This window comes from Chrysochloris asiatica, unplaced genomic scaffold, assembly GCF_000296735.1.
Source record: "Chrysochloris asiatica unplaced genomic scaffold, ChrAsi1.0 scaffold00119, whole genome shotgun sequence".
Lineage (NCBI taxonomy): Eukaryota > Metazoa > Chordata > Mammalia > Afrosoricida > Chrysochloridae > Chrysochloris > Chrysochloris asiatica.
Window position 1 is genome coordinate 8,801,036 of NW_006408637.1, and position 15,024 is coordinate 8,816,059.

Here is a 15,024-nt window from a genome sequence, read left to right on the forward strand (position 1 = left end):
CCCCTGTGCCCCCCCAATCTTCAGCACACAGTCGTTCTCCCTCTCTGGATCTAAAGTCTCCAGCTGCTCCATCGCTCCACGTCATCATCTCTGGCTCCATTTCAGGCATCACTGCTTCTCTGGGTAGGGTCCCGCTCTCTGCTCTTCTCCCTTGATGGTCCCAGGGACCTCCACTCCTAGGCTGAATTTGGGAACTCCTTTTTCTTGATCCCTGAGTATAGTATTCTGTTGTGTACATGTTCCACATTATACTTATCCATCCATCCAGTTATGGGCACTTAATTTGTTTCTGTCTTTTTGTTACTATGAATACTTCTGCAAGTCTCTGGGTTTGGTTTTGTTTCTTTTTTCCTCCCTTGTTTCTTTCATATTAGATACACTTGTTATTTTGTTGCTGTTGTTAAGTCCTGTTGAGTCAATTCCAAGCCATAGCGACCCTGATATAGGGTTTCCAAGGAGCAGCTGATGAGCTTGAACCACTGATCTTGCAGTTCAAACGGCTTTGCAGTCTGAGCATTAGCCCCCAGAGCCACACCCTTGTGGCCAACTCCTAGCACTAATGAGCTGAAGAACTCTCTGTACATGGACACAGTTTGTCAACTATGAGGGCCTGGATGGGTCATTTCCCAATGTCAACATGTGTGGGGCTTGTTTTCCGAGGCTGCTCAGCCTCTCTAGGGAAGAGTCTCTTAATTCCCTTTCTGAAGGAGACAGGCCTGGCTGCCAGTGTTTTGGGAAGCTGAAGTAGGAGAAGAGAACTGGAGTCTCAACATTCACCATGTCAGCATATACTTCATTTACATTAAAAAAGCCATGGTTAGCTGCAAACTGGGTAACACGCACACATTTGTAGAAGATGGAATATGAATGTGGTGGTGCAGTGGGCAGTATTGGGCTGCTAACCACAAGATCACCAGTTCACACCTGCCAGTTCCCCTGCAGGATAAAGATGTCTGTTCCCTTCAAGATTTACAGTCTCAGAGAACCTAAGGAGCAGCTCGAGTCTGTCCCATATATTTGCTATGTGTCAGAAATGACTCGATGGCAGTGGTGGATAGCCAAATGGATTGAGGAATGGGAATTAATGCACTAAGACTGTGGAGGGCCAAACCAGAGTCCATTTATCCTACTAGAACTCAGAGGTCCACGGCCTGGCGGAATGCAGAGGGGAAACAGCCAGAAGCAGGGGGATTTCTTAGAAATCTGCACATAGAATTCCTCCCTCTTCTTCATGCTGGCCCAGTTGAATCAGCCATTAAGTCCTGTACAAACCCAAACCCAAAGCCAATGGACTCACAGCCACCCTCCAGCACAGAGAAGAAATGCCCAGCGTGGGTCCAAGACGGTCAGCTTTTGGATGCAGACTGCTACATCCTTCTCCTGTGGGTGGCTGGTGTGTTCGAACAGCCAACTTTTTGGTTAGTAGCTGAGCGCTGAACCAGTGCACAACCAGGGCCCCTTGTTGTTATTAAGTGTTATCGAGTCGGTTCCAACTCACAGCAACCCTGTATGAGGTTTCCAAGGAGCAGCTGGTGGGTTTGAACTACTAACCTTATGGTTTGCAGTCCAGTGCTGATCCTACAGCACCACAACAGGAGTCTACGTTGTTGAGTGCCTTGGAGTTGGTTCCAACTCTTAGCGACCCTGTATAGGGTTTCCAAGGAGTGATCGGTGAGTTTGAGCCACTGACCTTGTAGTTCAAACCGAACTTGTGGTCTAGTGCTTTAACCCACAGCGCCACACCAGGTAAGTCTTATAAATGCCTAAAACCTACCCCTGTCCATCCATCCCTATTATCATGACCTTAACTCAGGCTTTCCTCACTTCTTACCTGGATTGCCATTATTACGTCTAACTGGCTTCTCTGACTCTAATCTAGACATTACCATTCAACAAGGCCACCAGAGTGATCACCCTCCCCACTGGCAGTTCTTAATGGCACTTGAGAATCTCAGCTCATTCTTTCTGTGGTGCTGTGGGCTAATGCGCTGGACTGCAAGGTTGGTATGATCTGCAAGGTTGGTTGGTGGTTCAAGCTCACCAGCCACTCGCTGGAAACCCTATACAGGGTGGTCACTCTGAGTCTGAACTGACTCCAAGGCACTCAACAACAACAACATGACAATTAATGGTGTGGCACTGTAGGACCCACAAGCTGATACTCAGAAACCCTATACAGGGTCGCTATGAGTTAGAAATGACTCTATGGTACTTAACAACAACTATAATTCTGATGCGGTACTGTAGGATTAACACTGGACTGCAAGGTTGGTTTGAACCACAAGGTCAGTGGTCCAAATTCACTAGCCACTCCTTTGAAACCCCATACAGGGTTGCTAAGAGTCGAAATTGAATTGACAGCACTTAACAACAACAACAACAACACTATGTGCTAGGAACCACTAGACCTCTGGAGAGGCTTAATGAATACATGATTATTTAGATTAGTCAATGAACTGAAAGACTTAGGAAAAAATGCTAAAATGGATGATAATCACACTTCATACTCCTCACTTTCCCTGCTGTTTTCCCAGAAAAAACCAAAAATGAATCTCTTAAGACAACTAGTAAGAATACTGCTTCGTAACACTGTTCAATACAGTTCCTTCCTAGTTCCTATCAACAACAGCATGGAATTACTGTCGGCACACTCTAATCACCACGGGGCAGCAGGTTATCAGTAAGTATTACAGGCTGTGAGGGCAAGTTCAGGAGAAATGATTCTACGGTGGGATCAAAACCTGGTAAATCGCATATCCTATTAGAAATAATAAGGCACCTACTAATCTACGGCTAGCCTGTTCTCTGGAGTCTTAGTGTGGTGCTGTATGTAGGGTGAGCACTGAGCTGCTAACGACAAGGCTGGTGGTTCACACCCACCAGCTGCTCATCAAAAACACGACACTGGGGCACTATGAATTGGAACGGACTTGTGGACACTTGAAACAGCAGCAGCCTACTATGTGGCCTTATTTTTGTCAAAGGCAACTCCAAGGATTTTGAAGGCAAGGCATAATGGGTGACTCTAACCCTAAAGGCCAAGAAGGCAGATGTCCAAGTAAGCTGCTTCTACTATCTCAGAATCAGGCACTCCTCTTTTGAGGACATTCTGGTTTATACTGTTTCACTACTCATTTCCTACAGCAAGCACAATAAAGTGTGTTGTAAAATGAATTGCGCCTTCCCAAATACGTGCTGGAATCCTCACCACTATACCTGTGGCACAATCCCATTTGGAAACAGGGCTTTCTTTGTATACTGAAGTTGTTATCACTTAAACCCAAGGACTTTTGAGATATAAAAAGAGCAGATTAGACAGAGAGAGCACTGAATGAGTAGAAACGGAGGAAAGCTAGATGCCACGTGTAGATCTCCAGGGAACCAAGGCATGCTGGGGTTACAGAAGCCCTGAGACAAGGATCTTCCACAGAGCCGACAGAGAAAGACCCTTCCCCTAGAGTCAGATTCCTAGACTGCTAAGTTGTGAGGAAATACATTTTTGTCCTTTAAAACCACTTCTTGGGATGGAACTGATGGTAACAGAATCTTTTAAGAGAAGAAGGCTAGGAACAAGAGAGAAGGCCGCAGTCTGAGCAGCTGCGAAGGGGAATCAGGACTGAGCTATAGAAAGAAAGCTTTGCTAACTCTACGCACATTCAAGTCGCACACAATCACCCGAAAGCTCTGCCGGAATAAAAACAAAAAACTCCAGCACATAAATTCCAATAAAAACTGGAACTCAAACAGCAGTTAAGTAACAATTATTTGTTATTCCAATGGATTCAAGCTAAGTTTTTTTCTAAAATAAAACCTGATTTCAAAGCAAAGACAAACACGTTAAAACGCCCAGGAACATATATTTAAAATATCACTATTTCCAACCATTGGTTCCCAAATCTGCATTCACCTAACAACTGATTTTCATGTATGAGGTTCCATGACAGATGAGGGGATCTGTGGAAAGATCCTGTCCTCAAGGAGCTTATGGGATAATAGTTTACAGAGAGAAAAAGTTGTCATAACATCACACAGATCAAATCATTTGGAACTTTTAAGGCATGAAATACTCCTTTGAGGTGGGGAATGAACGTAGGCTTTGAGCAGCGGCATTGGAGCCGGGCTTTGGAGGGCGGGCAACTTCCTTCTCCAAGGCCATTAGCGTGGTTTGATGTGGCTCCCTCACTGTTCTTCTGTTTACCCCACAGATATATGAGTGGAGTTTCGTACCCACCGCAGGAGGACAGCACCCCAATTACCTGTGATATTGGCTGCCATCTCTTCAGCAGTCTGTGACAGTCGCAGTCCTTGTTTTAGGGGGCCTTCTGAATCCACAAATTGTCGGCGTTTGAGGTAGGAGGACACTGCCATCTGAATCTGTTCTGTACGTACTCGTTTCATGACCTCCAAAGAGAGAGACAAATACTATAGAGAGAGAAGCACAACACTCCCAAGTACCACCTCACTGCCATTGAGTAATTTCAGACTCATAGTGACCCTACATAAGGAGCTCTGGCAGCGTAGTGGTTACGAATCGGGCTGCGAACCTTAAGGTCAACGGTTCGAAACTACCAGCTGCTCCGCGGGAGAAAGATGAGGCTTTCTACTCCAGTAAAGATTTACAGCCTCGGAAACCCTGTACTCAGTGACGCTATGAGTCAGAACCGACTCCACGGCACACAACAACAACACAATAACAGTGACCCTACATAGGCCTTGTTGCTAAGTGCTGTCAGCCTAAATCATAGCAACCCTGTAAAGGGTCTCCGAGGAGCAGCTGGTGGTTTTGAACTGCCGACCACTATAGCATCACACCACGAGTCCTGCATACAGCGTACGAGAAGATAGCTCATTATGGGAACAGACAGCAAAGTTCAATATGGAAAACAGGTATAGCACAGAAAATACAATGCCATAGATAATCCCCAGACTTCATTTAATACCACAATTTCTATCAGCTCCATGAAACTTTTCATTATAGATGCTAACAAGGACTCAGCAGCCAATTTTTATTTCAGGGCCTTTTGTCTCCCCTCCTACTCTCTGAGAGAGGTGTCAATTAGCAGTGAAAGAGCCAGCACCTCCCCCCCCCCACAAAAAAAAAACACACCCCAACAAACCAACAAAAAACTAGGCAGAAGGCAACAGAAAGCACAAAATCAGACTTGAGAAATTCAGCAATTGGAAAATGGGAAATGAGTGGGAAAGGGGAGTGTTACATACACGTACATTTTAAATAATTAGGGAAAGGCTATCAGGACGAGGCCAAGGATTGGAGCAGCGTACTTCTTTCACTTCCTATTGATCCCAGCAGGTTTAGAAGAAGAGCAAAGCCATAAGAGGACAGACATAGGTGTGGGAAGATGTCTCAAAAATTCTTACAGGAAAGAAAAGGAAAGTAAGAAGAAAGGAGCTAAACCATGGTAAATTAGTTCTGAATAATTCAAGTGAATCTGAGGGTTCACAAAAAGAACTATTCTCCCTGAATACTGAAGTTATTGTCAAGAATGACAGGGATCCTTAGTATTGGCAGGAGCTGAAACGAAGTAAAGCATACTGCAGTTCAGAGGAAGCAATGGTAGTTGGATTCGTTTTCTAGGTTCTGTCATGTAAAAAATATTTTCCTCTTCAACATTACAATTTGTGGAATGCATACAACGTTACCCATGTACAAGTGATATCCCCGTCAAAACAATATTCTCGAAATGTCTCAATCAAGAGTTCCCAGTTGTGTGGTATATCTACTTTCTCTTTAAAAATAAAAAAAATGCTGTAAGAATACCAAGAATACTGAGGCGCAGTTCTACTCTGCAACACTTGGGGCCGCCATGATTCAAAGCTCACGCAACTGGAAGGGGATAGAAGATGTTAATAATAATGCAAACTGGGTGAAGAGTATACACTCTTTGTACTAGCTTTGCAGCTTTTCTGCCAATCTAAAATTAACCCAAAATAAAGGTACATACATGCTTAAAATAGAAATTCCAAACAATTCAAAAATAAAGTAAAATGTACACGTTTCTTTCCCTGTCTGTTGCCACACTCTATTCCTCAGAGATAGTAACGATTTTAAGATGTTAATGGAATCAGGCACACATACTGTTCTGCATCTTGATTTTTTCCACAATATATTCTGAATATCTTTCCTTAAGAAAAAAATCAGAGAGCATATTTGCCATTTCAACACTTTTCATGTTGCATACAACAAAACAGAATCGGTTATAGCAATCATATGGTGCAACCATCACCAATATCCATTGCCAAATTTTCCATCCCCACAAACAAAAAACTCTGTGCTACCTAAACAATTAGTGACTCTTATCCTGTGTCCTCTCTAGTTGTTTAGTTGTTGCTGTTGTTAAGTGCCGTTGAGTCGGTTCCGACCCAAAGCGACAGTGCATAGGGTTTCCGAGGAGCGACTGGTGAGCTTGAACCGCTGACCTTGCAGTCTGGCGCATTAACCCACATCGCCACACCACAACTCCCCCATGTCTAGTAGCCACTATTAAACGCTCATCTTTGCATATGGACTATCTATTTTTGATCATTCTTTTGGCTGTATTGAAGTTCTCAATTCTCTGAACTGGTTTTCCCCTTGGTGATCTCCATTTGAAAAAAAAAAGTAAACTTGTTCATTTCCAGAAACCTGATACTGACTTTTTTCTTTAAACATTGCTCCAAGTTTACATCTAATTTTCATCCATCTGCAATTTCTGTTAGTTTATGTGTGATGAATAATCAAATATATGTTTGATACCAGATGCTGAAACAAATTAAGTGTCCCCAAATCATCTGCAAGTAATCATTTCCCTTTTCGTGGATCTATGATATCTTCTTCAAATACAGTTGGAAGACACTTCAATTCTTTAAAAAGTCCTGTGACAGGGCAAATAGTGAAGGGCACCCACATACAAACGCCAATAAAGGTATTTATAGCTAAATAACTTAAGGACTAGGGCATTTTATATATATGTGGGGGCTTCAAAAAAAATAATAAAAAAATTTTTGAAGCCCCCATATACATATGTTGTTGTCGTCAAGTGCCATTGAGTTGTTTCTGACCCATAGTGACCCTGTCTAGGGTTTCCAAGGAGCTACTAGTGAGCTTGAAACAACAACCTTGTGGTTCAAAGGGACTTTGTAGTTTAGCACATTAGCACACAGCGCCATGCCAGGACTCCTCACGAACATCAATGCTATTTTAAACTATATTTATGCTGTAGTTCAGTGCCGTTGAGTCGGTTCCAACACACAGTGACCCTGTCTAGGGTTTCCGAGGAGTTGCTGGTGAGCTTGAACTGCCAACCTTGCAACTCAAACTGACCTTGTGGTTCAGTGCCGCACCAGGACCCCATTATTCATGGATCCATTAATGGACTAGCAAGGAGTAGAAGACATTTGATCAAAAAAACCGAGGATGAGTACTGGGTCTGATGTAATTTCAGATTCAGCTTGCAATGACATGTACTAATGAATTTCCCAATATCGAACCATCCTTTCACTATGGAATCTGCCTCACTCCTGAGGCCTGGTTTTTATCTACTGTCTACCACTCAAATGTCTGTCTTAGTATACAGCATACTGCGCACTGAAGAAACACTTCCAGAGACCACAACCATCTGTGACGTAATACAGCAATAACAGTAACGTCTTAGCGTGCACACTACAAAGTAGTACCCATTTGTTAGTGTTTTGTTGTTGTTGTTAAGTGCCATCGATGTTAGTGTTGTTAAGCGCCCTCAAATCAGTTCTGACTCATACGGAGGGACCCTGTATAGGGTTTCCTAGGAGTAGCTGCTGTGGGTTTGAGCCACTGACCTTGTGGTTAGCAGTACAGTGCTTATGCTACAGCACCACACCAGGAATCATTTATGCACCTGAAAATTTTAATAAAACGCTTTACAGAGGGGTTGGTTTTTAACTGTGGGTTGTGCACGTAAGTCCTCAGTTTCAAACCTGGAGAGAGCTTGCAGTATTCTTTCGCTGAGTAAACTCACGGCCACAAGTCAGTTCTGCCTCAAAGTGACTCCACAGGACAGCCGAACCGCTAGAAGCCCTACAGATGAAGAACAGCCAAGTGGTCTTCCCAGGAAGCAGCTGGTAGGTTTGAACTTCTGACCTTTGGGTTAAGAGCTGGGTGCTTAACCATTGTACCACCAGGGATCCTTGTTGTTCCAAATGCCATCGAGTTGATTCGGACCCATAGCGACCCTATACAGGGTTTCTGAGGAGCGACTGGTAAGCTTGAACTGCCGACCTTGCAGTTCAAACGGCTTTGCAGTCTGGCGCATTAATCGACAGCGCCACACGAGGACTTTCCTTAAACCCTCATCTAAGGGCTCCTTGTTGTTGTTGTTGTTGTCAGGTGCCATTGAGTCGGAATCGACTCATAGCGACCCCATGCACAGCAGAACGAAACAATGTCCAATCCTGGGCCAACCTCACTACCGCTGCCACACTTGAGTCCATCTATGATGCCACCTGGCTGATACATCTCGTTGGGGGTCTTCTGTCTTCCTCTTTTTCTCTGACCCTCCATCTTACCCAGCACGACATCCTTCTCCAGCGACTGTCCCCTCCTGACAATATGTCCAAAGTATCAGAGACAAAGCTTAGCCATCCTGGCCTCCAAGGAGCACTCTGGCTGCATTTCTTCCAAAACAGATCTATTCATTCCTTTGGCAGCCCATGGCACTCTCAGTATTCTCCTCCAACACCACAACTCAAAAGCATCAATTCTTCTACGATCTTCCTTATTCCCTGTCCAGCTTTCGCATCCATATGAGGTTATTGAAAATACCATGGCTTGGGTCAGGTGCACCTTAGTCCTCAAGCTGACATCTCTGCTCTTCAATATTTTAAAAAGTTCCTGTGCAGCAGATTTGCCCAATGCAATATGTTGTCTGATCTCTTGACTGCTGCTTCCATGAGTGTTGATAGTTGATCCAAGAAGAAGGGTTCCTTAGATGATCTAATTTTTAAATTAAGATTTTTAATTGTTATTATTGGGCTCTGATACTTAGAAAGTAGGGACTCCCTGCATTTTTCTATTAGTGAGGGCATATAACACTGCTTGTAGTACTGGAGGACAAACACTAGACTTCAAGGTCATTGAAACTGCATGGTTCAAATTCCTCGGAAACCCTACACTGGTTCTCTATGAGTTGGAACCTAACAAGAACAGGCTGGACTCCTGGTGTAGTGCTGGCTGCAGGATAAGCATTGGACTGTGAACCACAGGGTCAGCAGTTCAAACTCATCAGCTGCTCCTCAGAATCATTGTGATTCGGAACCAACCGGCCAGCACTTAACAAAGAGAAAGAGAAAAAGCAAGTATTACTTTTTCAGTTTGACTATCAGTAGTTATGTAAACAGGCTACACAGATTGGCGCGCACGTGTCTGTGTATAAACAACCTTGGTCTGGAGACTCCGAACAGCATTATATTTACTGAACACATGTCTTAATTCATACACAGGCTGTGGCAGTACTGTCCTGTCCCAGTTTGGCCCCAAATCAAGGTTAGTCAGCCCAACTCTCCCCTTCCTCAGCTTACGGAAGCGGCGTTTAACGTGGCTTCAAGAACTCCTAGTCTACAAACTCTTCCAAACCAGTCTGTGACTCATAGTCTAGCTGAGACTAAACCGTTTCCAGATTTTCTAGCCCATAGTGTGCATCAATTAGGGTTCATTAGCATTCAAAATCAGATAGGGGTAAGAGATTATCTCTCTGATAGGAAAACCACCAATAGGAAGGTACGTTACAGGGAGCAGTTGTCCTGTAATGACAATGTCCTCAAGGTGGGACCATGTCCATACTTGTCTGGGAAGAGGGTAGGGACGACATGGAGAAGTAAACAGAAGGGGTAAGAATGAACAGTAGTAAAAACTGGCCATATTTCAGAGAGCTAGAAATTAATTAGTAAATATGGATTATAATAAATTTACTTAAACTAGCTGCCCCAAACAGTTTTCTAGATCATAAAACCACCATTTTATGACGACTGCCCTTTCCTAAGGCTGGACAGTGGTCATGCTGTAGGTCAAAGATCTTCAGGGCAAGACTTGTGGCATTAACTTTTTTCTAACCACGCCAAACTGACAGAGCAGAGCCATCACCCCATCAGTGGGACTTGATTTTATTCCAATGTACATATATTTCATGAGAAATTAATATTTAATCAAAGTTCTTCAGAGAAATCCGTTTTCCCCACCATGACTAATGATGACACTGTGGTGCTGCAGTAGAATGCACTGGACTGCAAGGATGGTTTGAACCACAAGGTTGGCAGTTCAAATCCACCAGCTGTTCCTCGGAAACCCTCAATGTGAGTGGAAATCAACTTGATGGCACTTAACAGCAAAAACAACTCTACAAGGAACCCTGGTAGCGGAGTGGGTTTCGAGTTAGACTGTAGCCACCAGCCAGCAGTTTAAAACTACCAGTCACTCTGCAGAAGAAAAATGCAGCTTTCTGCTCCAGTAAAGAATGAAAATCTCCGAAACCCGATACAGGGTTGCTCTGAGTTGGAATTTACTCTAAGGCACACAACCACCCTCAAAACCCATGAAAGAAACCCTGGAGGTGCTGTGGGTAACCACAAAGTGGGCACTTCACACCACCAACCACCCTGGGGGTGAAAGGTGAGGTTAGGAACCATTAGGGGCAGGGGGCTTGGTCTTGTGTGCGGTCACTATGAATTGGAATGAACTTGAAGGCAGTGGCGTTGGCTTGTTTTCTTTTTGGTTTAAAAGCCGTAAGTGGATACAGTGAAATACACACACAGTCTTTAAAAGAGACCCCACTCTTGACTAATCCTCAGTAGCGAGACTAACACTGCATCTTAAAGTTATCAGCTTAGTTTCTCCTATATTATAATCTTTAAAATTTAAATTAGGCTTGTATATAACACAATCTTTATTACCATATTAGGTTTTCCCATACTTTTCAATTTATGTTTATTGTTGTTAAGTGCCGTTGAGTCAGTGCCTCCCATAGTGACTCTGTATAGGGTCTCCAAGGAGCAGCTGGTAAGCTTGAACCGCTGAGCTCGTGGTTCAAACTGACTTTGTAGTCTGGCGCATTAGCCCAAAGTACCACATCAGTTATCAATTTATACTGTATCAATTTGGATACTGTAAATCCTAAAAATAAAACCAGAGGATCATAGGTTCTTTATATGATGATTTCTGGAAATTAAAATGAAGATTTTGACACAAATCCATGTTGCTGTTCTGAGATGCTGTGGAATCAGTGGGGACACCCAGCCTAGGCCTGTGCCATCCTCACAGTTTCTGTCACTTTTGAGCCAACTGCTGCTGCCACTGTGCCAACCCATCTCCCTTGGGGTTCTTCTTCGCTTTCACGGACTCTCCACTTGACCAAGTATAATGTCCTTGTCCAGGTCCCTCCTGTAATATGTGTAAAGTACGGGAGACACGACTCACCATCCTTAATTTTAAGTTGCCTACCATTCAGGCGGACTCCTGGTGTGGTGCTGTAGGATTAGCACTGGACTGCGAACCACCAGGTGGGCAGTCAGACCCACCAGCTGCTCCTCGGAAACCCTGTACAGGGTCATATGAGTTGGAACCCACTCGACAGCACTTAACAACAACTAATTAGCTAATGTGGTAATAAATCTACTATGAAAATCAGAACATGACCATCTTCCTGTCTCAAAGTAATAATGGTGCAAAATATGAGGATGCAAGGATACAAGGAACCCAGGTATACTCTGAAGATGAGGAGAATGATAATCTATCCAAGTCAATCTTGTCAGTGACAACAGGTTGCATCGTAACCTCACCTACAATGCATATGGTTGGTTAGAAGAGCATTTAGGAAGAAGGTACTCCCACCGCTAACATGACAGACTGTGTACTACACAATTCCTTGAAACGCCAACAGAGTACTGTAGAATAAGATGGCAGTTAAAATTGAGTTCAAGGAGCCCGGGTAGTATAGCAGATATGAGCTGACTGCTAACTTCAAGGTCAGCAGTTCGAACCGATCAGTTGTTCCATGGGAGAAAGATGAGGCTTTCTGCTCCCCATAAAGATTTACAGCCTTGGGAACACTATACAGGGCCACTATCAGTGGGAAGTACTCAACGGTACTTAACAACGACAACAACCTAAGTGAGTTTAAAAACAACCAGGTAAACTCGCTACCTTTTTATCCTCACCAAATCTTCTACTGATAGCTGGGCTTTAAATGTATTTTTCTCCCCTAATTTTATCGTAGTGGTTACGAATCGGGCTGCGAACCTTAAGGTCAGCGGTTCGAAACTACCAGCTGCTCCGCGGGAGAAAGATCAGGCTTTCTACTCCCGTAAAGATTTACACCCTCGGAAACCCTGTACAGGGTCGCTATGGGTCGGACACGACTCAACGGCACTTAACAACAACAACAACAACAATTTTCAATATATGTTTAAAATAGATGAATTTTTTCCCATCTTGTATTTTTGGTTAAATGAGATTCTTGCTATGTATCCAATTATTAATTCTTTTACTTGCAGTAGTCTACAGGGTGGCAAAGTCACTGGTGGAGAAGTGAGTCTTTCACAGTTACAGAAACACATATAGACACTACATTTAGAGGCAGGGGAAACAAATCGATCCCAAGAGACACTAAGTTGATGGACTGTTCATGAAAAAGAAAAATATTCAAAGCAAGGCTATCTTCTAGTTTTCCAGTTAACACTGATTTTCAAGGCAAGAAAAATTTATAATTCATAAGGAAAACCAAAGCTAGTATGCATCACATTTAACATAAAAAACTAGGCTTACAAGAAATCTATAATGTATTTTGCTGAGCAAATAATCCAAGAAGCTGGACTACATGAAGAAGACCATGGCATCAGGACTGGAGGAAGACTCATTAACAACCTGTGATATATATATGACACAACGTTGCTTGCTGAAAATATAGTTGACTTGAAGCACTTGCTGATGAAGATCAAAGAATACAGCTTTCAGTATGAACTACACTTCAGTATAAAGAAAACAAAAATTCTCACACCTGGACCAATAAATAAAATCATTATAAATGAAGAAAAGATTGCAGGTGTCAAGGATTTCCTTTTACTTGGCTCCACAATCACTCCCACGGAAGCAGCATTCAAGAAATTACAGGATGTATTGCATTGGGCAAATCTGCTGCAAAAGACCTCTTTGAAGTGTTCAAGAGCAAAGATGCCATTTTGAGGTCTGAGGTGTGCCTGACCCCAGCCACGGTGTTTTCAATTGCTTCCTATGCATGCAAAAGCTGCACAATGAATAAAGAAGACAGAGGAATTTGAATTTGAATGACTGTGTTAGCAAAGGCTATAGAATGGTCTGAAGAACCAACAAATTTGTCATGGAAAACTCACAGTCAAAATGTTCCTTAGAAGCAAGAATGGCAAGACATTGTCTCATGCACTTTGGATTATGATTTCAGGAGAGACTAGTTCCGGTAGAAGAGCATCATGTTATTAAAGCAGTGGGTCTCTGAAAAAGGAATACCACCGACAAGATGGGTTTGCACAACAGTTGACTCAAACTCAGGAACAACTGTGAGGATGCTGCAGGACCAGGCATGGGGTCCCTGGAAGTTGGTACTATCTCAACTGCACCCAAGAACAAAGATTTACAGTGTCTTTTACGGGTCAGGCATTTTCACATATTCTTTTTTTGGGGACCTGTATGAAACTCCACTTTCAAGTTATCAGGAATCACCCCATTTTACAGATGAGCAAACTAAAGCCCTTCAAGGAGCCCTGCTGGTGTGAAAGTTCCATACTCCACTGCTACTGGATGGCTCAGCAGTTTGAACCCTCAGTAGCTCTGTGGGTGAACACTGTGCTCCTCTAAAGATCTGATCTTGTTGCTGCTAAGTGCCATCTAGTTGTTACTGACAGGTAGCGACTCTGTATAGAAAGGGTTTCCAAGAAGCAGTTGATAGATTTGAACTGCCAACCAGTGGTTAGCAGCCTAGTATTTATCCTACAGCGTCACACCAGGACTCTCCTTCTAATGAAACATTGTTGTTGTTATGTGACGTGGAGTCCGTTCCAACTCATAACGACCCTGCAAGGCTGTAAATCTTTAGCAGAGCAGAAAACCTCATCTTTCTCCTGCTGGTAATTGCGAACTGCTGACTGTTAGATTAGCAGCCCGATTTGTAACCACTACACTACCAGAGCTCAGCCTATAAAATTCTATAGGTAAATTCTACTTTGATGGCACCCACCAACCAAGTAAGCCCCAGAGAGGTTTCAAGGTTTCAACTCCAGGTCTATTTGGACACACCGCTCTATCCACTACATCAACCTTCCCACAGTTTAAGGATCAGGCTGATACTGGACAGTGGAGACTAAGGGAACAGGCCCCCTCTTTGCTCGGGTCCACGCTAGTGACTGATCTCAACACAGAGCCCAAGGAAGTGCTTGTTAGAGGCAGTTACCATTCCGAGATTGCAATCTCCAAGGTCAGAGTTTAGGCAATTTAAAACGAAATTAAACGGGATTGGCAGATGTCGTTGGTGATCCCAGAACAATACAAGGGGTAAGATCCGCATTATAACGACGCTCTCATAACCAACAGAAGAATTGCATAAAGCTCGCCTGTGCTCCACTTCCGCTAACTCTAAAATGACACCACTGTTTGTAACCATCAACTCACTGCACTCCTGTGTGACCAATTTCGAAAAGCCGTGGGGCTGGAGCGTCGGGGGTGGACCAAGACGACCATCCTTTCACCGGCTCGTTTTGCACAGCTGTCAGCGTTAAGGTCAGGCTCTCCGACCCGCAGCGAACGTAACTCGGGATCTCCAGTGTCACACGCGCTGCTGCCATGTGCTAACTTTCATCCAGAGTTTGCCCCCAAGACATTTCGTTTTCCCTGAAAATCAATCTGGACGTGGACTCCGGGCTGCTGCATGCTCCGACCCCTTCCCGGCCGCCGCCTCCCTCACTTCCCCGGCCCCCGGAGCCAGCCTGGTGCGGGAGCGCGCAGCGCCTCCTGCTGCAGGCGGCGGGGCC

The 15,024-nt window shown here is 43.9% G+C and overlaps 1 protein-coding gene across 1 annotated transcript in view; it reads right to left on the reverse strand.

Moving 5' to 3' along the window:
• Positions 1 to 15,024, reverse strand: part of TAF5L (TAF5-like RNA polymerase II, p300/CBP-associated factor (PCAF)-associated factor, 65kDa) — a 38,719-nt gene that overhangs the window by 23,309 nt on the left and 386 nt on the right. The window contains exon 2 of the mRNA XM_006868574.1: positions 4,257 to 4,401. Coding sequence (XP_006868636.1) covers positions 4,257 to 4,398 — 142 coding nt within the window. The 5' untranslated portion in view covers positions 4,399 to 4,401. The remainder of the gene's footprint in view (positions 1 to 4,256; positions 4,402 to 15,024) is intronic.